Raw genomic sequence first — 23861 nt, forward strand, 5'->3', positions numbered from 1 at the left:
AGAGAGCCATTTAATTCACACACTAGATTATTTAACTGAGCTGAGACAAGTGAAATTTCAACACCAGAAGTAAAAAGGTAAATAAAGAAAAGCTCATCAGATAAACAAGAATTTCTCTGCTCAGGTAAGCACACTAGATGCAGAAGCCATTACCTGATACAGAGGAAAAAGCGTATTAGAAAAGTGTTTTATTTCCACCATTCAAGACTATCCTCCAAAAACACCGATGGCTTCTGAGGATATTTTACTGACGCTGGGAGCAAAAATCAACACGAAAGAAGAGGTGAAATTTCTTTATTTAAGTAGGACCAGACAGTATATGAAAAGGATAAATAGCAAGATACACAACCCAGCTTATTGTTCAACTGATAAATATTAAGAACATTTCCTCCATGCGGTTGCAAGGGAGATGTGCAAACGTAGCATATGCAAGTAACAGTGACTCTCCACACCGTAAAGCACCTATATCAGTTTTCCTGAAGTTAAGGTAAAAAAGATAGGAGCATTCACTCAAAGATGCCAGGCTGGAATACAAATGCATTCTTCATTACATATTCAGGTGGTGTTGCTGGCCGTGATCTGCTCTAAGGTGCGCCGTTTTGTCTCTGGCAGGGTCAAGTAGATGAGGGCGACAGCAATGCAGCAGGCACCGAACACACCAAACACTGTGGATTGACCCACTACACGCACAGCGCTAGGGTACATCCAGTTGCAAAGGAAACTTGAGGTCAGATAAAACTTTTCAAAAATCAAGACTCCAATTGCACGTGATTTTGCAGGCACTAGTTCTCCCTGTAAAGCCAACAAGACTGTAATGTATATACTAATCATGAAGCCCAGAACAATGACAGAACTGAACGGCAGCCATGTACTAACACTGCTAATGCCTGATTTTGAGAGGTAGGCTGAAATGCTCAGAGACGCAAAACACATTGAACTTACCAGGAAAGAAAAAACAACTAGAGGCTTGCGACCGAGCCAATCCACAAGGAATATGGGCACAAAATTTCCTGCAATTCTCATACAAGAATATATGACTGCAGTGACGTACGGGTCAAAGCCTACTTCTGTCTCAAGAAAGATAGGCATAAGGTAAGCCTGGATCACGGAATGGCCACAGAATCCAAAGAGTATATATAACAGAGTCATACTGCAGACTATCCTTCTTGTTTCAGGCTTCATTAAGAGTCTAACTTGCTGCAGAACACCAATCTTCTCCTCGCTGTGTATCTGGGCCACGATAGCCTCAAGTTCAGCCTCTGGGTTGAGATGACTTCCCCTGAAAAAGCTGAGAGCCTTTTGAGCATCACTGATTCGACCACGAGACACCAGCCACCGAGGCGAGTCTGGGAGGAAGAAGACGCCAGTGAGAGAAAAGAGTGGAAGAACACCACAGATCATGGCCAGGAGGCGCCAGCTAATCCCAGAGACACCAATAAATGTGGGTAGCATATTACCAAGGCAGGAGGCCAATGATGTAAAGCTAGCAGTTGCACCTCGGTAGTTTTCATGCGTTACTTCCCATATATAAGTGTTTACAGAAGGCATAGTCAGCGAGCTAGCGATGCCATGAGTGAACATGGTGCACAGAAGGAGCCATGTGACGGGTGTGAAGGCAAGGACGATCCAAGTGGCTATTGTGAGAAACATCCCCAGCAGCAGGGTGGTTCTCTGGCCCAGCCTCACCATCAGCGGCGCGCTCACAAGTCCACCCAACGCGGAGCCAAGCATCAACAGACTTCCTGTAAAATTTTGCGGTATTCATGAAAATATTCCAGCAAAATATATTATATAATTTTTTTTAAAGCAGGAGGAAACAACTGTAGACAGATCTCCCATTCAGAGACAGAAAATAACTTTCTGTTAAACTCCAATGAAAATAGTATAACACACACTTTGAAAGACTAGGTAGTTTAATTTTCGTTATTTTTCTTTCTTTTTCTACTCAGATATCAAAAATCCATGTACACAGAAGACATATTATTGAATATAACAGCTGTGCAAATATGCTTGGATCATAAAAGTAGAACATCAACTTTTTTTTTGGAGAATTAGACATGTTATAATATTAGTTAGCTACTAAAGAGAAAGTGGGACAACAGCAAGGTGAGAGGGTGGGGAGTATATGAAGGACCTCCGGTGAAAAGTGAGACCTGGCCACACCTGAAGGAAGGTCCATCCATGTGTAGAGCCAACAGTTATGTGAGGTGTTTCTGCCGACCTGGTAGAGTATATCAAACATCCAATTCACTAATTTGCTTACAGCTTGATTAATCTTTGACATTTAAGTACAGTAAGTTCCAAGCAGTGTGTTTTGAAGGGCACACTTTTTAAATGTACTTTCCAATAAAATATTCAAGGGCATAATAAAAAAAAAAATGAGCCACGTGCATTGTTAGTATTACACTTCACACACTAGGAACTCGGCCATAACTAGACAGGCTTTACTCTTCAAACTCCCTTCCCCCCAAACGTTTATTGTTCACTCCAAATTGTACACAGTCATCGTTTCAGCAGGAATAGGTAATACTTTGGCCTAACCTAGTGTCCTTGCAAAGAGCCAACACAGGGTGAGGTGAGCAAAGCATCCGTGGCGTCATCAGTTGTGCATGCATAGATGTCATTTGGTACATTTTTGGTCTGGGTAACATCTGGCCCCCTAAATGTGACCCTAGCTTACATACATTCAATAGCAAATGAGGCCATGATCTGTTAAGCTTCTATGCGTGGCGGCATACCCAGCAGCATGCCACAAAAATCATATAGTCCCTCCGAACAGTTGACCAAACGAATGTAGGAATAAACTTCGAACAAAACCCTCAGACGCCAAAGATGATGGTTGTTGTATAATGCACGATGGTTCTTATACAACTTGGTAGGCCAGCTTCAAAGATGATGTCATATGTCACTTGTTTTGTAATATTTTCCACTCGGCATTGTTATCATTTCACAAACAAATACTATCATTATTCATGGGACATTACTTAAGATATCATCGGACCCCTCATGGACGATAATGTTTGATCATATGTACAGTCTCGTTCATGGGTAGGGATACAAATTTGCCCATGTTGACTGAGGCAGTGTCTAGTATTGGGAGCATGTGCAGTTGTTTCACTTACTCTCCGGTATAAGGACCATCAATGTGTCAGGATGTACGCGACACAGTTCCACATCTCATCCATGTTAGAAACCACATCAAACAACAGGAGCAAATGTGTACCCCTATCTATGAACTCGATAGCACACCGTAGGATACAATAATTTTACGTCAGTTACAGTAGACAAAGTTACAAGAAAAGCTTAATATACTCGGTAATGCACAAATAATGAAACTAGGGTGCCAGAGCGATTTCGGAGCTATGGGTACTGTTACTTGTGTCGCCCGCCGGTAATCTGGGCACTGATGTGTGAAGTGACCGTGTGAAGTCTACTCTGGGTGAACTGACCGTGTGAAGTCTACTCTGAGGGGAACCGACCGTGTGAATGTTGATCTTAGCCGCAACTTATCCACTGACCTCCACACAGCTTCGACCCAGTTTGGAGCACGGCGTATCGGCAGTGATAAGGGCCAACCCGCATCGAATTACAAGGAGAGAAAGGAGGCGGAGCTGAACCCACGTGATAAGGACTGTCGCAGTGGACGTGGTAGCCAGTCCCAACTTAGTAACCTCGTGTGCCCACCCTCTCAAAGAAATTATTAGGACATATCAGGAGTTACTGGAGGTGGTAGGACCTTTTCTTCCCCCAACTCCAGCCTCTTCTAAGTCCTCTCAGTTTAGCGATCTAGTTTACGTACGGCAAGACATCGAGGCATAAGTTAATAGAGCCTTCATTAATCCACCAAAGAAAAAATCCCCCTTTGTTGAAGAAAATCGCCCGTAAATCCACATTGCTTCCTCTATCCTCCTCACAACTCGGGTTCTCTCTTCGACTTGTTTTATTTTTCTGACAGTGACAAAAATATAGTTAAAGCGACGTCATCGAGCTGAAGAGGTGAAGGTATTGTTACTTACACACACACACACACACACGAGATCAAAGGGTGAAAGTATTTTTATTTACACACACACACACACACACACACACACACACACACACACACACACACACACACACACACACACACACACGAGAGATCAAAGGGTGAAAGTATTATCATTTACACACACACACACACACACACACACACACGATCCAAACACCCATTCTTTCTCCACCAGCCCTTGTGCCCTAATGCTTACCAAAAAACTCAGTCTCTGGTGGCGTAAGGACGAGGTCTTGGGAGTGTGGGTGTGTGAGCTGGGGGAGAGTGATACCTGTGAAGCCCAAGCTGGTCTGGGTTATTAGCCTCACCTGTCCCATTACCAAAGCCACCAACACCTGTATGATTAGTGGATTTTGTACTAGACTGTAATATGAAAAATAATGATCATTTAAGAATGTTGTGGTGTGGCTGTGGATGTGATAGGAAGCGTTAGGAGAAACACACTGAGTTGGTTTGGCCATATGGAGAGGATGGAGAGTGAGAGACTGACGAGGAGAGTGTGTGTGAGTGAGGTGGAGGGAGGGAGGCCAAGGATGAGATGGAGGGATGGAGTGGAGAGGTATATGAGAGAGGAGGGTGTGAGCTGGGAGCAGGACAGTGAAATGGCGCGAGACAGGGCGACATGGAGGCGATTTGTTTGTGCCCACCCCTTACGGGATTAGGGCGTCTGGCGGTAGATAGATAAAAGCAATTGAAATGCCTTTTTACTTCTAGGAATGTGTAACCTGTGTAAATGCATCTAGTGTACTTTAATTCTGTGTGTGTGTGTGTGTGTGTGTGTGTGTGTGTGTGTGTGTGTGTGTGTGTGTGTGTGTGTGTGTTTGAAAGGGTGTTTTGGCCCCTAATGATTGTCCCCTTTGGCTTTACAATATGTACAAGTGGAAGAGGTGGCGGGGCATTTCCGTAGAGTTTCATGTGTCTTTGAAAGAGAGAGAGAGAGAGAGAGAGAGAGAGAGAGAGAGAGAGTCAATCCACCCTCTCTAGTAGGCGTCATGTCCCTTTGAAATCGACTCCTGACTTTAAAGCAATCACGAAGAAAGAGGATGAGGGGAAAGGGGAGATTAGAAGGGGAAGGGGAGGAGGGGGGATGAGAGGGGGAAGGGGAGGAGGGAGGGATGAGAGGGGGAAGAGGATGAGGGGGGCGGTGGGTGGGGTGCTAGGGGATGAGGGGATGAAATAAGGGTAGACATGACCCGAAAAAGGGGAGGGGGAATTGTAAAATAGAACCAGGTGTTTATAAAATCTTTCACTCAAATTATATCACCTGAAATACAGATACTAATCATTTGTACGAGTATTGTAAAAGGAATTGAATAAACTTGCCTTCCATGGGTAATATAGATTTTAGTTTCTTCCTACAGCTTCCAGACGATTTATCATAGTTTAATAGAGATATATGAGCTTGAAGAGGTTGCCCAAAGCTCTCTACGTCCATTCACTACTAAAGCTCCTTCCTCTCTTGCAACAGCCCACCTGGAGAGCTGTTTCCTATATTCATTAACCTGGCCTGGAGATCGCGTGAATAAGATCATACACCGCGTCCTCTCAATGCTCTGTTTTATATTATAGGTGATTATTGAGTGGCATAGCATTATCAAGGGGTATAATTGGAAAAATAAAGTGAGGTTTTTGGCTTCTAGGATTAATTCAGAGTTACGGGATAAAAGGGGCATTATACTCTCTCTCTCTCTCTCTCTCTCTCTCTCTCTCTCTCTCTCTCTCTCTCTCTCTATTGCAATTATGCCTACCAATACTGCATAGAGCCAATAATAATTTTCCAGTGTCCATGATGTGTTATGTTATATTACTTCACATGGAATATACACGATTTTTTTTTCTCGTCTGTACATGCAATTAATGCTACACACGTACTGGAAAAAAAAAATAGGCAGCTGGAAAAAAAAAAAAAACATAACCAGGCCCCCCAAAAGGGAAATCGCACCAGTAGTTAGCTGATACAGATTTAACGCGGTTCGAATGTGACCTTGCCCTTGACCTACTTTCACCAATTTCGAACTCGTCCGAGATTTTCATCCCTACTACACACCTGTAAAATTTTGTGATGATATCTTGAGCGGTTGCGAAGTTATTGTGGTAACAGACACACAGACAGACAAACAAACTTACGTGAGTGGCAATAGTGAGTCGTCTGATCGTAAACACACTAAGCCTTGGTCGTCCATTGCTCTCTTGACTGGTGTGGTCATCTGGTGTGTCAGGAATGGTGGTGTGGTGATGGTGATGGGTGGGGATCTCTGTGTGGCGTGGTGTGGTGTGTTGTGGTGTGGTGTGGTGATGAATGGGGATCATTTTCATGCTGTGGTGTGGTGTGGTGTGGTTTGGTGTGGTGTCTTGTGGTGTGGTGTGGTGATGGTGATTGGTGGGGCCCTCCGTCATGCTGTGGTGTGGTGTGGTGTGGTGTGGTGTGCTATGTTGTGCTGTGTCGTGCTGAGGTGTGATGTAGTGTGGTGTGTTGTGCTGTGCTGTGATGTGCTGTGCTGTGCTGTGCTGTGCTGTGCTGTGCTGTGCTGTGTCGGTGGAGGGTCAGCCGAGGTATAAACTTAACTGTGCCTTCTCACAAGTCTTGCAATCATCAAACTAAGCGACCTTGTTCTGTCAGAGGGGTGAGTCGCTCCTTGGTAGTGCCTCATTCTGTAACAGGGAAAATAATATCCTTTGGTCATGATACAAAAGGCAGTTCGAAATACACAATGCAGAAGTGATAAATAAGTGTAGTGAACAGAATTATGTATACTTAAAGACAAAAGGTTTACAGGAGCAGTGTATACTTTCATCTTAATCTGTGTCTTCTTGGAGGAAACTTAGCAATGATCAAAGTTTGTTTCCCTTGCTTACGAAAGTTCACTGAGAAAATTGTCTAACTCTACTACCAAGTGTTTTCTTTCTGTTAAAAGTAGAGTAATAATATTTTCTGAAGTCCCTCAAGTGGTGGAATATGTAAAAAAAAAAAAAAAGAAAAAGAAAGAAAAAGAAAAGAAAGAAAGAAAAAAAAAGTGACAGATCCATTTATGTAGCAAGAAATCAAGCACTTTCAAGCAACTAACTTATCCTAAAAAGGTGAATCTGATGGTGAAAAGACAAAGCAGTATTTCAGAAAACTGTTCCTCAGAGCCCTAAATTCTAGTACCACACCAGAAACACATCAAATAAAGAAAAGAAAAATATATGCACACGGGTAAGGACCTCCATGATCTTATATATAAAACTCGGTCAGGCTGCACCTCATGATACTCCTTGAAGACACGATTGAATGTAAATATATGCAGTGGCTTGACTCCTGAGACGCCAGGTAAACGAGAGCGCATAATGCATACTTTCTTGACCTTCTTCTTGCACTTAAAGGAACCTCTAATGAAGCCTTTGCAACACCGGCTTCAACTAACCTACAGTGCCTATCCTCATACGATTTATTTTCGTCGCCTTACTCCACCACTCATCATCGTTACAGTCTATCCTGCTCAGTCCTTTCTTCCCACTTCACCAGTATTCTATCCACCCCTTCCCCACATCGTCCTCCTCATATATCTTCCCAGCGTGGGTACTCACTACGCCCTGCCTCATCACCCCCAGTATTTTCTTCCACCCCGTCCACTCCCCTCCACCCAATCCACCCTTTTCTGCCCAGATATGATCATCAAAATATCTCCCTCAGCCACGATCATACCTACTTCGCCTACATTCACGAGGTAATACCTAGCCTAACGTCGCTTTCCTATCACCACCATGCTAGTCCCTTCACATCATCACGCGCCACCCAGTCCTGATAGATCTGGAGAAGCATAATTGTTGCTCTGATACGGCTGATGTCTGGCGTACACCTTAATAGTAATCATCTTAAATTACCTGTACAACCCTGATCCCCAGCACAGCCCATCTTGCCAACTCCTCCCCACCCACACACCAATGCCTCCACTACCAGCTAACTCACAATGCACAAATTCACAGACGTCACCCAGTCTTCCATAATTACCAGCTTAGACTTAGGTTGCGTGGAATTACAGACGAGACACAATGCGCATGTAGAAGAGGCCCACATGAGAGAACACACTGGAGCACCGCACACCACACACTACACACTAAGACGCAGGCAAAACATGGGAGGCGGATTGAGGTTAAGCAAAAACAGGGTGTGCGTTGCTTGCCATAATCGAGGCCACGTATCAACCTCCATTACACCTCCTCCCGTCCTCTTTCCCTTCCTTTCCCACTTACTCCTGACAGGCCGGCATGCGTCTGTCTGTTGCTTTGTCAGGAGGGTTGGGGCCCAGGTTTGTGCTGCTAATCCCTGGTTGCCTGTTCATGAGATTTTTTTTTTTTTCCAAAGAAAGAGGAACCAAAGGCTGTTTACGAACATCTGTCAACGAGAATCTGAACAAAAGAGCCAAATTCAAGCCCCGTTCACGTCGAGAATCTTGGACACGTTGGCTTTTAAAGACTGGAGGTCATAGGCAGAGGGAAATGCAAAATGAGGAGCTGACCTGCTGTATACATTAAGGACTGAAAACATTTAAATTTTGCATAGGGAATTTGACTGAAAAGGAGGTGAGAGTGTATTGCCAAACGTCCCCTGCCTTCTTTCAGTAATGGAGAGGAGGTACAAGCAGACAGTTCAAAAGCGCAGTGATCGCTAACTTAGGTATAGTAAAAGGATAAAGGCGCAACACAGCAGCGAATATAGAGTGTGTGAAGGGAGCCAGTAAGAGGAGGCAACTCAATAAAATGAAGAGCCATTGCCACTGTACTTAGAAGTGTTTTATGCAGTGAACCCAACCACGATCGAACTATTTTCCACACAGGGGTAAACAAGACTCATGTGCAAAGTCAACAGCTGTGCAGGTGTGAAGAAAATTTGGAGTCGGCTTAGCACACACAAGCTCTTGGAAGCGGATTTTGCAAGGGAGGATAAATGATCCTTCCATAACAGGTCTGGAGAGAAAGAGATCCGAAAAATATTGAAAGATGATGAGTGAGTTATGTAGTGTTCATTATTAAGGGAAATTTTTGTGGAAGAGTTTAACAAGTTGGAAGATTTTTTGTGTGTGTGCAAGAAAGAAGGAACCAAAGGCCAGGAGCCCGCAAACCGTTCCTTCCAAGAAAAAACAAAAACAATACAAAAGAGAGCCAAATTCAAGATCCGTTCATTGCGAGATGCCTGGACACACTGCGTTTGAAAGACTGGAGATCACAGGAAGTAGGAAATACAGACAGAGGGAGACAGTTCCAGAGCTGACCTGTTGAGACACTTACCTATCAGTCTTGGTCAGGATGTTAGCACTTAACCACAGCCCATGAAAACAAGAGGAAGGACATCACCAAGACCGTATACCTAAACAGAGACAGTGTGGACAGAAAATACATCTCCTGAAGACGTTTTTGTGACAGAAATGAAAATATTAGCGAGGACGAAGAAGGGAGAACAACACTCTACATCGTCTTAAGTAGAATTAGGGTAGAAAATCTGTGTGTAGAATGTAACTATCACTTTGTAGAAATCACCAGAGTAGCGCTCGAGTCCTCCCAGCTAAGCGCTAAAGACCTGCCGCGAAATGAAAGTGAAAAATTAAGATCTAGCAGGGAAAAAAGCGCTAAATTCTGCACACTCGCTCGTCCCTGTCGCTCCTCTCCGCCTGGTGTCGTAACTGGGGTGGTGTGGTCGTCCCCTGGGGCTTGCATGTGGTCGTTCCTAGCCTTCTGTCGTCCGCCGGATTTAGGCACGTATTCCAGATGCACAGGAGGCCTCGTAACACCCCTTCAATAGCGATTTATCTTGCACATTGTGCCTTAGCATTCAATTCTTGTTTTTAATACGGCTAGCTTGCATCAATGGCAAGACGATACCGTAGATTTATTTCTATCTATTGCCAGACGCCTTAATCCCGTAAGGGGTGGCCACAAACAAATCGCCTCCATATCGCCCTGTCCCCCGCCATTTCACTGCCCTGCTCCCAGCTCACACACCCCTCTCTCATATACCTCTCCATCCCTCCATCTCATCCTCGGCCTCCTCTTCCCTCTCCCCCCTCTTCGACCTCACTCACATACACTCTCCTCGTCAGTCTCACACTCTCCAACCTCTCCACATGGCCAAACAATTGAAGATGTGCTCCTAAGTCTCCCAGTGAAAATCAGCCTCTTGCCGACGGGGGGAGAGGCGAATCAGTGTCCCTGGGTGAACGTAGATGAATGAAACGATGATGATCAAACACTTAAGACAAACACGGCCATTTCTGTTTTTATTCTTTCTTTTTTTCTTCTCATTGTTTTACTCAGCACAGGAGAGAGTTTTAAGGCTGGGAGGCAGGGAAAGGCTTCATTAACTTATTCAGTGCTTGGGTGAGCTGTGTGACATCGCTTAGTCCCAGATGGTAGTAACACACGCACACGCACGCACGCAAACACACACACTCACTCACTCACTCAGTCACTCACTCACTCACACACACACACACACACACACACACACACACACACACACACACACACACACACACACACACACACACACACACACACACACACACACACACACACACACTCACTCACTCACTCACTCACTCACCTCTCTCTGTTTTTGTCACTGGTTCTCTGGGGAGGCTGCACTTTGAGAGAGCAGAGAGGCAGAGCAATACGAATGAGCGAAAGGAGGTGAATGAAGTAGGGAGGATTAGTATGGATGGATAAGGATGGAGAAGAATAGGGATAGAGAAGAGGGGATGGATGAAATAGGGATGATGAACAATTGTAGGCCAAGTAGGGTAGCGTGTGCGGTTTCCATTCGCTGCAAACTTAAATTCATCTCATATAGACAGACCAGTACTGACAGTTTTCATGAATAAGAGCGCTGTCTTTCCATATGCATAGAGTAGTCGCAAGGGAGAGGGGGTAGGGACGCTCCTCAACCAGTCTGTTACGTGTACAACCACCTTGGCCTCTTGTTACATCTCTCTCTCTCGAACAATTGACCCAAACAAGCTTGTCAAACTCGTCCAAAGTGACAGGGAAACAGAATCTTGTAACTACTCATTACAGTCGATCACCTGTTTCATGTCTTCCACTCCTGATTTGGCTACACTCCTTTTATATTAACTTGGCCCAGATTTTTCGCCTTTTTGTATCTTGTTTTATGTATCTCAGTAGTAGGGTAAGAGTGCTATGGCTCTACATCCTCTCCTTAGCACTTCTTCGTGACTGGCATCGTATTCTAGGGGTAGTCTCCAGCTGTGATTTAATACTGAAGATGACGAAGCGGCATGTTAGGCCAGGTTAGAGTGAAAGGGGTAGAGTGTTTAAATGGAGAGAGAGAGAGAGAGAGAGAGAGAGAGAGAGAGAGAGAGAGAGTTATACAAGCTACGAAGAATAAAATAAAAATAAATAAATTATAAGGTAATTGAAGTGATATTAGCCAGATTGTGGAAGGGGGAGCAGGGAATCTCCATAATGACTGCCAGGCTTTTAGAGGTAATTAGGTTATTGGTGTCCTATAATTAAGAAGCAACAGACTTTCAAATTAACGCTATTCCCGCCTCCTTAATTAGCGCCGGAAGCACAGGTGGGCCAGGTGTGACGATACCTTAATTAAGTGGCCTTGTGTATCGATTATATTTAGACAGGTAGACGGAAATTCGATTATCTTTTTATATTTTGATACTGTGATGATAAGGGTCTGTTATAAAACTATATTAACACCATTTTGATAACAACTTCCATGCATTGACAGTCTCATAGCGTGTCCTTAGATACAACGTTATTTTTGTGGCCGCCTCCCTATATAAAGCGAAGGATAGTTTGATACATAAAATCCTCCTCAGTATCAACAACTCCTATACTATGACCAACATCTGCTTTACCCCTGTTGGTGGAGAGGGGCGCCTTCACGTGGTGGCGCCGATATGAGTGGCTCCACTGCCTGGTTATACGAACGTCCGTCACATCCCTCCCTATCCCCTGAAAAGTAGGTTGTGGACTCCAGAACAACAACATTACACTGCAGTCCACTGGGTTCATATTCGCAAGACACTACTACTACCACTACTTCTACTACTACTACTACTGCTACTACTACTACTACTACTACTGCTACTACTACTACTACTACTACTACTACTACTACTACTACTACTACTACTACTACCATTAGCTTACTATTATCTCAGTCACATCAACTACTACTACTACTATTACAACTGCTACTACCTCTCTCTCTCATCTATTGCATGAAAGTATGTAAAAGTACTTAACACATGAGAATACATACAATTACCACAGGAAGCTTCATTCTTTATCAAAACACACACACACACACACACACACACACACACACACACACACACACACACACACACACAAATTTAAGGATATGTACGATAAATATGGTTTAAGACACGGGACAGTACGAGCTTGATTCATTCCTGTAAAGATACAATTAGGTATGAACAATTAGGTAAGGTAAGAACACACACCTGGCTTAATGGTAGCGTTCTCGCTTGCCATCTGGCAGACGGGAGTTCGCGCCTCGCTCAGGTTGCGAAAAGTTTCACTGACGAAGTGGGAGGTTACTGTCCCCCTTGAGCAAGAGGATGGGTGTGTGAGTGTGTGAAGGTCACAGCCTTGCCCCTAGATCGGACTATATGAGCTCTCAGCTCCCTTCCGGGAGGGTAAAAGCTGACGATCACGACCATCAAGTGATCCTGACCGACCCGGTGAATTACCCGGTGAATTACCACCAAGTTATCATACTGTCCTTCAAAATGCGTCTTTATTACCCTACACAAAAATCACCTTCACAATCTACTTTAACCCCGTCTTCGGATCCTCTCAAGGCTAAAACACTCTTTCCTTGAGTCTCCCATTACTTAACGATCTCCCTCCATTTTCTGTGTCTGGGAGTACAGTCGGCGACCCGCAGTTCAAGGCGTAACTCAGCAATTCCACCATAACTCAGCAATTTATCTGTCCCATGTGAAACGCTGAGAAGTTACAGTTTTAGGTATCATATCCCTACTGTCAGTATTGTTTTATCTTTCCTTTTTACCACTCCTCCCTCTTCATAATTCGTTTTCCGTTCTCTCCTGTTCTTATTAAAGGATCACCCCACACCAGATAGACAGACAGACAGATAGATAGATAGGTAGATAGATAGATACATAGATAGATAGGTGAAGTGTAACCTATCAGATCCTAACCATACTCCTTTCACCTGAACCTGGCCCAGATTTTCATCCTTTGGCAGCTTATTTCACCTACGGTACCAGAGGAAAGACAATGCTGAGGTTCTTCATCCCTTCCACGGCACTTCTTCGTGACTAGCATCATTTTCTAGTGTTCTTCATCCTTCCATAGCACTTCTTCGTGACTAGTATCATTTTCTAGCGTTAATGTATTTTTACCCCGCAGCATTCAGGATAGAGAGATGGCAATTTTGGGCCAAGTTTGAGTAAAAGAAATATACTGAATAAATTTTGATACACTTGCAAAAATAAATAAGTCATAGATATTATACTGTATTTCTAGTAGCAGTAGTAGTAGTAGTAGTAGTGGTGGTGGTGGTGGTGGTGGTCCCAGGTTCATCTGAAATGTGAACCCAGTGGACTGCAGGCTGAAGTTGTCCTCCTCCTGCAGTCCACCATCCTCCTTTGGGGGGATAGGGGAGGGGAACTGAGAAAGATTACATAACTTGGTAGTGGAGCCGCCCAGTTATATCAGTGCCACCATGTGAAGGCGTCCCTGTTTTGCACCAAGAGTAACTTATGGTTTTTATAGCTACCGTTATATATAGTGAAGGAGAGTTGTGGTGTGGATGTGGATGTGATAAGAAGCGTTAGGAGAAACACATTAAGGTGGTTTGGCCATGTGGAGAGGATGGAGAGTGAGAGACTGACGAGGAGAGTGTATGTGAGTGAAGTGGAAGGGGGTAGGGGGAGGGGGAGGCCATGGATGAGATGGAGGGATGGACTGGAGAGGTATATGAGAGAGGGGGGTGTGAGCTAGGTGCAAGGCAGTGTAATGGCTGGGGACAAAGCGACATGGAGGCGATTTGTTTGTGGCCACCCCTTACGGGATTCAAGGGTCTGGCAATAGATAGATAGATAGATAGTCATATAAACCCTAGCCATAAATTAACTTCCTGAAATTCCCAGACAATGTGATTTATCGGAAGTTACTATATGATGAGAAGGTTGTTTGAACAGTAATTGTTTCTTGGTACTACTTTGGGTTATATATTACCTGTCGACTACCATTTACCTTCCTCATTAGTGAAGTTACTCCCTGCACAGTTACTCATTAGTGAAGTTACTCCTTGACGTATAAACACAACAGGATATCTAGTCAAAGATGTCACATATCAAATTTGGAGTAAATCGGGTGAAAATTGACGATTTTATGGCCATTTGAAATTTTAGGCCCGACCCACCTGACATTGACCCCCCTACTGCTAACTGGGGGTGATAATAAAAATCGTCCAGGAGCAGGTAAGAGAGAGAGAGAAATCCAAACTCCATCCTCGGGGGGAAGGGGTTAATATTGGCTGGCAAAACTCTTAAGTAAGGCTAATAATAGATCTTGCTCTTGGAGACTCTCAGGAGAACAACATCGTCTTCCCCTCCAGCATCTCGTTACTTGCAAGACATTAGATTAGTGACAAGCTATATATATGTTCCTTGTCCTTCCCCTTCTCCGTCTCACAATTTCCTCACAAGACCAGATTTCCCTTAACTCCATCCACCCTGTAATTTAGTTGAAGATATTATTGTTGTTGATGTTGTTATTATTATTATCATTATTATTATTATTATTATTATTGTTATTATTATTATTATTATTGCTATTTTTTTTTTTACGGGGGGGGAGATCTACAGTATAAGGCAGGCATTTCAAGACCGTTCTAGATAGAGACTTAAAATTTTCAGGAGTGATGTATCTTGGTGTCTGGCTTCTTTTGGCACATTTTTTTTTTACTCGCACTAGCGCCGCACTACACTCAATCTTTTTTTTTTTTTTTTGGTATTGAGGCGGAGATGCACTTGACAGGTTGGTGATGACTGGCTGAACGCAACATGTCTGAATAACTTATTTACTAACTCAAATTTCTCCCTCAGGTATATGTTAAGTCAATTAATAATACTAACGAGTAAAGAGATTATTAAGTTGCACTCAGTCAGCCATCACCAACCTGTCAAGTGCATCTTTGCCTCAATTAAAAAAAAAATAATAATAATAATAAATGAGTTTAGTGACCTCTGTTATATTTTCAATTTTTGCACCTGCGCCGCTACTGAATCGATTGCTTTGTAAATGTTGCAGTATGTAGTGGTCAACATATACTGGTGCACCTGGGTATACTGGTGCACCTGGGTATACTAGTGCACCTGGGTATACTGGTGCACCTGGGTATACTGGTGCACCTGGGTATACTGATGCACCTGGGTATACTGGTGCACCTGGGTATACTGATGCACCTGGGTATACTAGTGCACCTGGGTATACTGGTGCACCTGGGTATACTGGTGCACCTGGGTATACTAGTGCACCTGGGTATACTGGTGCACCTGGGTATACTGATGCACCTGGGTATACTAGTGCACCTGGGTATACTGGTGCACCTGGGTATACTAGTGCACCTGGGTATACTGGTGCACCTGGGTATTGATAATGAGATCCAAAAAATACTTACTGAGATATTGAGGAAAGTCAAAATGGCCGCCTCACGCCTGGAAGAGCAAAATCGGAAAAGTATTTGGCCGATTTTGACCAAACTCGGTGGGAAATGTTATGAGTAACCCAATTTTCTTTCCAGGTGTGTAGTCTCTCTCATCCCTTCCCTGGCACACCCCACCGAGCACGTCAACAAAATTCGGCTGTGGTGAGTGTTAAATCGCTTGTTGACAGGCGTTAGGGATGACAGGCCTTTAAAACACTTACACAAACAATAGTAACACGTTTTTTTTTCTTTTTAGGGGTCTCACTCAAAGGGGAAGAAAAAAGACAAAAAGAGGACGAAAAAACAAGAAAACAGAATAGAAAAAGGACAAACATGAAAAAAAAAACAGGAAATAAACAAGACAAAAACAGGACAAAAACACGACAGAAACAGGACAAAAACTCAAAAAAAAACAAGAAAAAAACGAGAAAAAGAAAAAAACACGAAAAAAACAAGAGAAATACACGAAAAAACAAGACAAAAACACGAGAAAAACACGACAAAAACAAGAGAAAAACACGAAAAAAACACGACAAAAACACGACAAAAACATGAATAAAACACGACAAATTAACAGGTACTGAGAAGGGTAATTATCATGTAATTATTTTCATACACCAAAAGGAGGATTTTTCTTTCACTTAATCAGTAAGTTTGTGATTAATTTAGCCACGTAATTACCCCCTTGAAAATCTGGGAAACACACCTGGCCATCACCTGTCTATCTATCTGTCTATTGCCAGACGCCTTAATCTCTTATACGGGGGGGCCTCAAACAAATCGCCTCCACGTCGCCCTGTCCCCCGCCATTTCACTGCCCTGCTTCCAACTCACACACCCCTCTCTCATATACCTCTCCACTCCATCCCTCCATCTCATCCATGGCCTCCCCCTCCATCTCTCCCCCTCCACCTCACTCACATACACTCTCCTCGTCAGTCTCGCACTCTTACCATCATCTGTCACTGAGTAATATTGTAATCTTTGAAATTATGGATGATGGAAGTATACGAAGATCATGGCTGTGTGTAAGAAGGACAGTGTGAGAAGTGGGGAGGTGGGCAGCGTGACATCTTGGAAGGAAGGAAGGAAGAAGAGGAGGAAGAAGAGGTTTGTAAGTATGCATGGGGAAAAGAAGAAGGAAAAAAGGATGGAAGGTAGGAGGGAAGGAGGGGAGGAAGACAGGAAGGAACGGAGGGAGGGAGGGAGGAAGGAAAAGAGTGGGGAGGGAAGGAAGGAAAAATGAGAAGGAAGAGGCTTATGAGTGTGGATGGGGAGAAGAAGAAGGAAAAAAGGATGGAAGATAGGAGAGAAGAAAGGGAGGAAGGAGGAAAGGCAGGAAGGAAAGGAGACAGGGAGAAAGGAAGGGAGAGAGGAGGGAGGGAAGGAAGAGAGATGAAATGAAGGAAGGCAGGGAGAAAGGAAGGGAGAGAGGAGGGAGGGAAGGAAGAGAGATGAAATGAAGGAAGGCAGGAAGGAGTTTAGTGAGGAAGTAGGTAAATAGGTAAGGATAGATTGAGAAAGAGAGAGAGGAGGGAAGGAAGGGAGGAAGGAGAAAGAGAAAGGGCTGAAGAGTAAATTAATGAAAGGAAGAAGGAAGGGAGGAAGAAAATAAGAGGAGGGAGGAAGGGAGGAGAGAAAGAAGGCAGGAGGGAGGCAGGGAGGGAGGGAAATACGGAAGGAAGGAAGGAAGGCAGGGAAGGAGAAAGAGAAGGAGCAGAAGAAGAAAATGATGAAAGGAAGAAGGAAGGGAGGAAGGAAGGGAGGAGAGAAAAAAGGCAGCAGGGAGGCAGAGAGGGAGGGAAATACGGAAGGAAGGAAGGAAGAAAGGAAGGAAAGGAGAGAGGCACAAGACCAAAACACACAAGGCAGGTCCCAGGGGCGTGCCTACCCCACCGAAGGTCCAAGCTGTTAATATCCGTATCGATCCTGCAAGTGGTCTCTCCTGGTCTCAAATGGTCTCTTGCCCCTAATAGACCGTGGCCTCTAATAGTCCCTGGCCTCGCGTGACCCCAGTCCTGTTAACGGGGGAGGTGGGGAGGAGGCTGGTCCATTACTGTTAACGGGAAATGGAGTTACAGGATTCGTCACTGTTAACTGGCGATACAGAGGATTAGCTGGTTTATCGCTGTACATAGATAAGATAGCTGACTAAAGAGGGAGAGAGAGAGAGAGAGAGAGACTAACTAGAAGAGCGTATGTGAGGTGGAAAGGGAGATGGGGAGGGGAAGGCTGAGGATGAGACGAATGGAGTGATGTATGAGAGAATGGAGTGTGTGTTGGAGGCAGGGCTAGCAAATGGCGGAGGACAGGGCAACATGGAGGTGCTCTATCTGTGGCCACCCCTTCCGAAATTAAGGCTTCTGGCGATAGATACATAGACAGATAGATAGATAAGGAAGAAGACCCATACCTGAGACCATCTGGACGGCAAATATATAAATAAATGATGAATGAACGATGAACAAGCGAAGAAATTGATGAATGAATTGATGAATGATGGAAATTGATGCATATGGAGGCACAGGACGCGGTTGCTCCAATTTAGCGACGCCAAATAATTACTTACGTTTCAGTTTCGCTAAAACCAAGCAATTCCAGCCGATTTAGCGAAGGACAAAACTCTCTGAAGCACGAAAATTGGATAGGTTTTTTTTATTAACCCTATTACAGTGTGTGTGAAATTGGGTACAGTGTCTGAGTGTTTTGTTTGTGTTTGTTTGTGTGTTTGATGTTTGGATCCTACCCCATCCTGTCCTTTAAATGGAACTTGAAATTGGATTATTGATGATGATGAGGAGGAGGAGGAGGAGGAAGGTGAAGATGATGATGATGATGATGATGATGATGATAATGGTTGTGGTGGGCAGGAGGAGGAAGGTGATGGTGATGAAGATGGTGATGAAAATGAGAAGGAAGAGGAGGAAGATGAAGATGATGATGATGATGATGATGATGATGATAGTGAGAAGGAGAAGGAGGAAGATGATGATGATAGTGAGGAGTAAGAGGAAAGTGATGATGATGATGATGATGATAGTGAGAAGGACGAGGAGGAACGTGATGATAATGAGGAGGAGGAGGAGGAGAAGGACGAGGAGGAAGATGATGATGATGATGATGATGATGAAGATGATGATGACGATGATGACGATGATGACGATGATGATGATGAGGAGGAGGAGGAGGAGGAGGAGGACGACGAGGAATAACAGAAGGAGGAGATGGTGAAGATGGAAGTGGGACAGAAGGAAGAGGTTGCTGTTATAATCCCAGGCTCATCTGAACGTGAACTGAGTGGACTGCAGGCTGAAACCATCCACCTCCTGTACCACACCATCCTCCTTTTGTGGGTTAGGTAGGGATGTGAGGGACGGTAGTATAAGAGGCCATTAAGGAGTAGTAGTAGTAGTAGTAGTAACAGTATACAGGAGTATTATAAAGTACATTAATGCTTTCTTATCTTTTTTACCTGCATATTACCTGGCAATACTCTGATTAAAAGGCTGTATATTTGGTAGGTGTTAGGCGGTGTTTATGTTAGCAAAATACATAGCAATATTGATCACTATCTCAAGTTTTATCAGCTCAGAGTTTGGTGTTGTGTGTGTGAGGGTGGTGTGTGTGTGTGGGTGTGTGTGGGTGTGTGGGTGGGTGGGGGGGGTTAGGTGGGAGCTAGGCGTGTGTGTGATTGTAGGGGCTAGGTGTGTGTGTTTGTGGAGGTAGGTGTGTTTGGGGGGGTAAGTAGGTATGTGTGTGTGTGTGTGTGTGTGTGTGTGTGTGTGTGGATGGGTGGGTGGGTGGGTGGGTGGGTGTGGATGGGTGGATGGGAGGGGTACGAAACTGAGATTGTGGATGACTTACTGATCATGTTAACCCTTACAATGCATTTTTTTCTCCTCTCTTTCACACTCTTTTTGACGATGACACTAGATCTAGGAGACACTGTTTGATCCACATGAGTTAGATCTAGAATTCATCTCGCCCTTGACTAGGAAGACCCCTGTTCTAGTCTAAAAACAAAAAAGAAAGAGGCAAAAAGGACCCGGTTGCCAAAAAGGTGAAGAGGAGAAGACGTGCGGTGGACTAAATTAATGAGGTGATGGGTAATGCAAGTCGTTCCATCACTTGACATTGAGAGGGCAGTGGCGGATCAGGTGCCTAGTGAGCTCCTACATCCTAGTAAGCTGTTGCATCCTAGTAAGCTTTTCATCCTAGTAAGCTTTGGATCCTGGTAAGCTCCTGCATCCTCGTAAAGCTGCTACACTAGAATCGTTACCTACAAATCCTTCCCTGCCTTTCTCGCCACCCCAAGCCCATCTAAACGTGAAAAGGTGGACTGCAGGACAAGGGCCACTTCAGGCGGGCACTCCCTGATGTCTTTTGCTGGAGTTACGTGTGTTTTGAGAGTGTGAAGTATGAGGTACGTAAGTGTGATGTGATATAAGGGCCGAAGATCACCACACTGAGGGACATACTAGGTTATTCGTGAGCTGTATTTCTTTTTTTTTTCTTTTTTTTTTTATGTGTCCGACTCTGGGCATAGGCTTCACAGCCTGCTATCAAGGCCCAGCAGTCCTCCTACATACCATACACCTCTACATGTCACCACTTCGGCACTAACACCCACCGTCCATATTGAATACATGCTAGGGCTGTCTCATACAGGACTGGTGTATTGGTATTAGCGGGGGTATTTTTACGACATGTCGGCGGGTCTTCTGGTAGATCAGTAAAGCCTGATTTAATGAAATTCAAATCCTTAAACTGTTCCCTGCCCCAGCCGGGATCGAACCTGTATTTCGTGGGGGTATTGGCGAGATCTGGTTAGTTAATTCGTGTCTCTCTATCAGGCAATTTCTGTGGCATAGTCTGCGGGGATTCACGAGGGATGATGTCTGGCTGAAGGCTGTGGACGGCTGTGGTGTCAGTGTGTTTGTGTCTTAAGTCTGTGAAATGGAAAGTTGGGTGAAAAAGGAGGAATGTTCTTGAGAAATTCTGTGTACGGTTGAAAAGCCTTGTAGTTTTTGTTGTTGTGGTGCTGTTGTGGTTGTTGTTGTTGTTGTTGTGGTGGTGGTGGTGGTTGTTCTTGTTGTGGTGGTGGTGGTGAGTTACAAGGGTGCGATGGATCCTGTTTTGAAGCGGTGAATTAATACCTCTCATGTTCAGGGGGTCTTTTGAATGAGACTATTTTCTTTCCAGACACAGTGATACATATTTATAATTATCCGTAAATCCTCTTATTATCCTTTAGCCTTCTTAGTTTCTTTAATAATTTCTCGTCCTTTTTCCTTTTATTTTCCTGATATTATGGGCGCTTAGCTTTGATTTCTATAATTTATTGTCGTCTGGATAAATTGCTTGTAGACTTTTCCTTGACTGCTGGTTCTGTTATCAAAATGTAGTATTTCTTAGTGTTTTCAAGATACTAAGTTCCTTTCGTACCTTCCCATTGATATTAATCTTGTGTTTTGAGAAAGTCATGAACGTGGCAAGGATTTAAGATTGTTTTTCTAGCGGAAGTGACAGGTAAGAAAATGAATTAGGAAAGTGTTTAGGGTTCGTACCTGTGGCGTGAGGTGAGTGATGGTTGATTGTGGCGGTGAAGCAGTGTTTATTTCTTGTGTAGGCCAGTTTCCTAGCTAGTGTAGGTGTTACTGGGGATGGTGTATTGTAAGCTGAGCTATGGAGAGTTGTAAAGCTATGGCATGTCGTCAGTAAGGGACAGAACTATTACGAAAGGAGGAGGAAGAGTTAATTGACAGTGATGAAGAAAGATTTAAAATTGAGGGTGAAAAGCCTTGTGGAAGTATTTTGGAAGCTTAATCTACTTCTCCTCCTTCTCCTCCTCCTCCTCCTCCTCCTCCTCCTCCTACTCCTACTACTACTACTACTACTACTACTACTAGAGTCTGTACCTCATTATTCCCTCACTACCTCGAGATACAAGGCCACTGAGTCAAGGTTGCCACTCATCCTACGTATTACTTCAGGCACACATGTTACCTACCAACTCACAAAGGCCTGAAGTACACCTGAGTCAAGTGGCGCCACCTACCTAAACCAGGAAGTAGCGCTTGTCACTATGAGATTCGCAGGTCCGTGGGCAGTCATACTAATCAGCACACCAACGCACCCCTATCTGAGGTGTTTGTAATCTGGGCAGGTGTTCATCAAAGCTCCTGAGACATTACTGCCTCCTCTTAAGTCCAATTAGAAATGCTAAGAGCTCAATCTGAAACCTTACAAGTTCTCTGACAGCACATCTTGGGGTCTCAGTTACGAGTGTCGGGTAATTGTCACAAGGTATTGGGAGGCTTTCAAAAGGGCAAGAGGAAACAAGATAGCCAACCAGCAACAACTCTGAATCCAACTTCTGTGCTATTTTCGTCCTCACAGAGACCTTGTTGACGCATACGATGATGGGAAGCGCAAGGAACATGTAGACTGGACCCTGCTAACCTCCTTCATGTGACAGATAGAGAGTGAAAGGCAACTGCAGTGAGCGAAGTTGAGCTGTAACTGTGGATATAAAAGTGGCATTAACACTGAGATGATTAGCCAGCGGGAAATGCAACAGTGCAGAGTTGATGACAGCACCGCATACTCTGGAATATATGAGTTGCCACAAGGGTTATTCCTGTACACACAGACACACACACACACACACACACACACACACACACACACACAGTATTTTCCGAGCGAGTGAGTTAAGAAGTGAAGGCGTGACGTGAGGTGCAGCAACGCAAATCTTGTCACCTGTAATTAATTTTAACTTTCACTTCTACTCCCACCTCCACCAGTAATATCTTTTGTCTTTATCTATATATTATTTTTATTGCAATGAACATAATAGGCTGTCTCCCAAATTTTCCAGATCTGTTTTAAAAAATAGACCAAAAAACGAAACTGGCAGCTCCTCAATCTTTTAAAAATAAGTACAGATAATTGTCGACTTTTTTTTCGTGCAAGGAAGAAGGAACCAAAGGCCAGTACGTGTTCCTTGTGGCCAGTCTCTTATGAAGTGAAGGAGACTATACTCTTTTTACACTAACTTGGCCCAAAATTGCCATCTTCTTATCATGGACGCTGAATTGTAAGAATTCATCAGCACTAGAATATATTGCTCGTCACGAAGAAGTGCTGTGGAAAGGATGTAGAGCCTTAGTATTGCCCTTTTCTGGCAATGAGCTAAGTAGAATAAGCTGCAATTATATCAGATCATTATCATCACTACTCTTGAACAAAAATTATCCTACATTATCTTTCATTTTGCCCACCAGGAGAGTTGCAGATTAAGGACTGTGGTAATGAGTTTTCTGTTAACAATTCTCTTTCCACCTCTCATGCTCAGGTGATCTCAAGGTCATTATTAGAAGGATGTAACACCTGACACTTCAAAATTTATTCCGCCCTCCATTTTCCTGTTTTGTTACGTAGAGGATTACTGCTGACACCTCAAATTCAATCCTGCCTTCCATCTGCTATTAAGGAGAGGGAATCAAATAGCACGTAATGTGTAAATAAAAATCCCAATCCTCTTTAGCCAGCAGTGAACGCAATTAGCACTTTTTTCTGAACATTGCTACATTCTCTCCAGCATTCTAAAGAGGAAGAAAAACCAAGCATGTGTTGTGTTTATGATCCTTGTGTTTTCCTCTTCTTATAACTTGATGCACTGTCTTCTGTTAATCTATCACACCTGACTCCTTATATGTAGATAAATAGACAGACATATAGATAGATAGATAGATAGACAGATAGATAGATAAATTGATTGACTGATTGACTGATTATTTTTTACCTTTTTTGTCATAACTTAATTACACTTTTCTGCATCAAGGAACTAGCACACCTGAGGAACCATCTACCTGCCCGACAACACACCGTCACTCAGTCTGACTTGTGCTAGTGAGAACACGCACACCGCAAGCACCTCGACTGACCCTCCACCAGCAGCACAGAACAGCACACCATAAGAGAGAGCCCCACCAATCACCATCACCATCACCAGCAGCAGCACACCGTAAGAGAGATCCCTACCCATCATTAGCATCACAGAACAGCACGACATAAGAGATCGCCACCAAT

At 43.9% G+C, this 23861-nt stretch overlaps 1 protein-coding gene across 1 annotated transcript; it reads right to left on the reverse strand.

Moving 5' to 3' along the window:
- Nucleotides 1-555: 555 nt before the first annotated feature.
- On the reverse strand, nucleotides 556-23817 carry LOC145406614 (facilitated trehalose transporter Tret1-like). The gene is made up of 3 exons (XM_080277690.1): nucleotides 23642-23817; nucleotides 4245-4411; nucleotides 556-1742 (listed from the first exon to the last, which is right to left on the reverse strand). Exons 1-3 carry the CDS (start codon nucleotides 23815-23817, stop codon nucleotides 556-558), a joined length of 1530 nt encoding a protein of 509 aa, XP_080133816.1.
- Between the last annotated feature and the right edge of the window lie 44 nt (nucleotides 23818-23861).

Source organism: Coenobita brevimanus, chromosome 71 (assembly GCF_032717465.1).
Source record: "Coenobita brevimanus isolate Jiangsu-jjx chromosome 71, ASM3271746v2, whole genome shotgun sequence".
Classification (NCBI taxonomy): Eukaryota; Metazoa; Arthropoda; class Malacostraca; order Decapoda; family Coenobitidae; genus Coenobita; species Coenobita brevimanus.

Coding starts and splice junctions, on each gene's coding strand:
- LOC145406614 (XM_080277690.1), bottom strand. CDS start 23,817: ATGGGTAGGGATCTCTCTTACGGTGTGCTGCTGCTGGTGATGGTGATG. Junction 4,412..23,641: donor GACGGTGTGTTGTCGGGCAG/GTAGATGGTTCC, acceptor TTCATATTACAG/TCTAGTACAAAATCCACTAA. Junction 1,743..4,244: donor ACCAGAGACTGAGTTTTTTG/GTAAGCATTAGG, acceptor AAAATTTTACAG/GAAGTCTGTTGATGCTTGGC.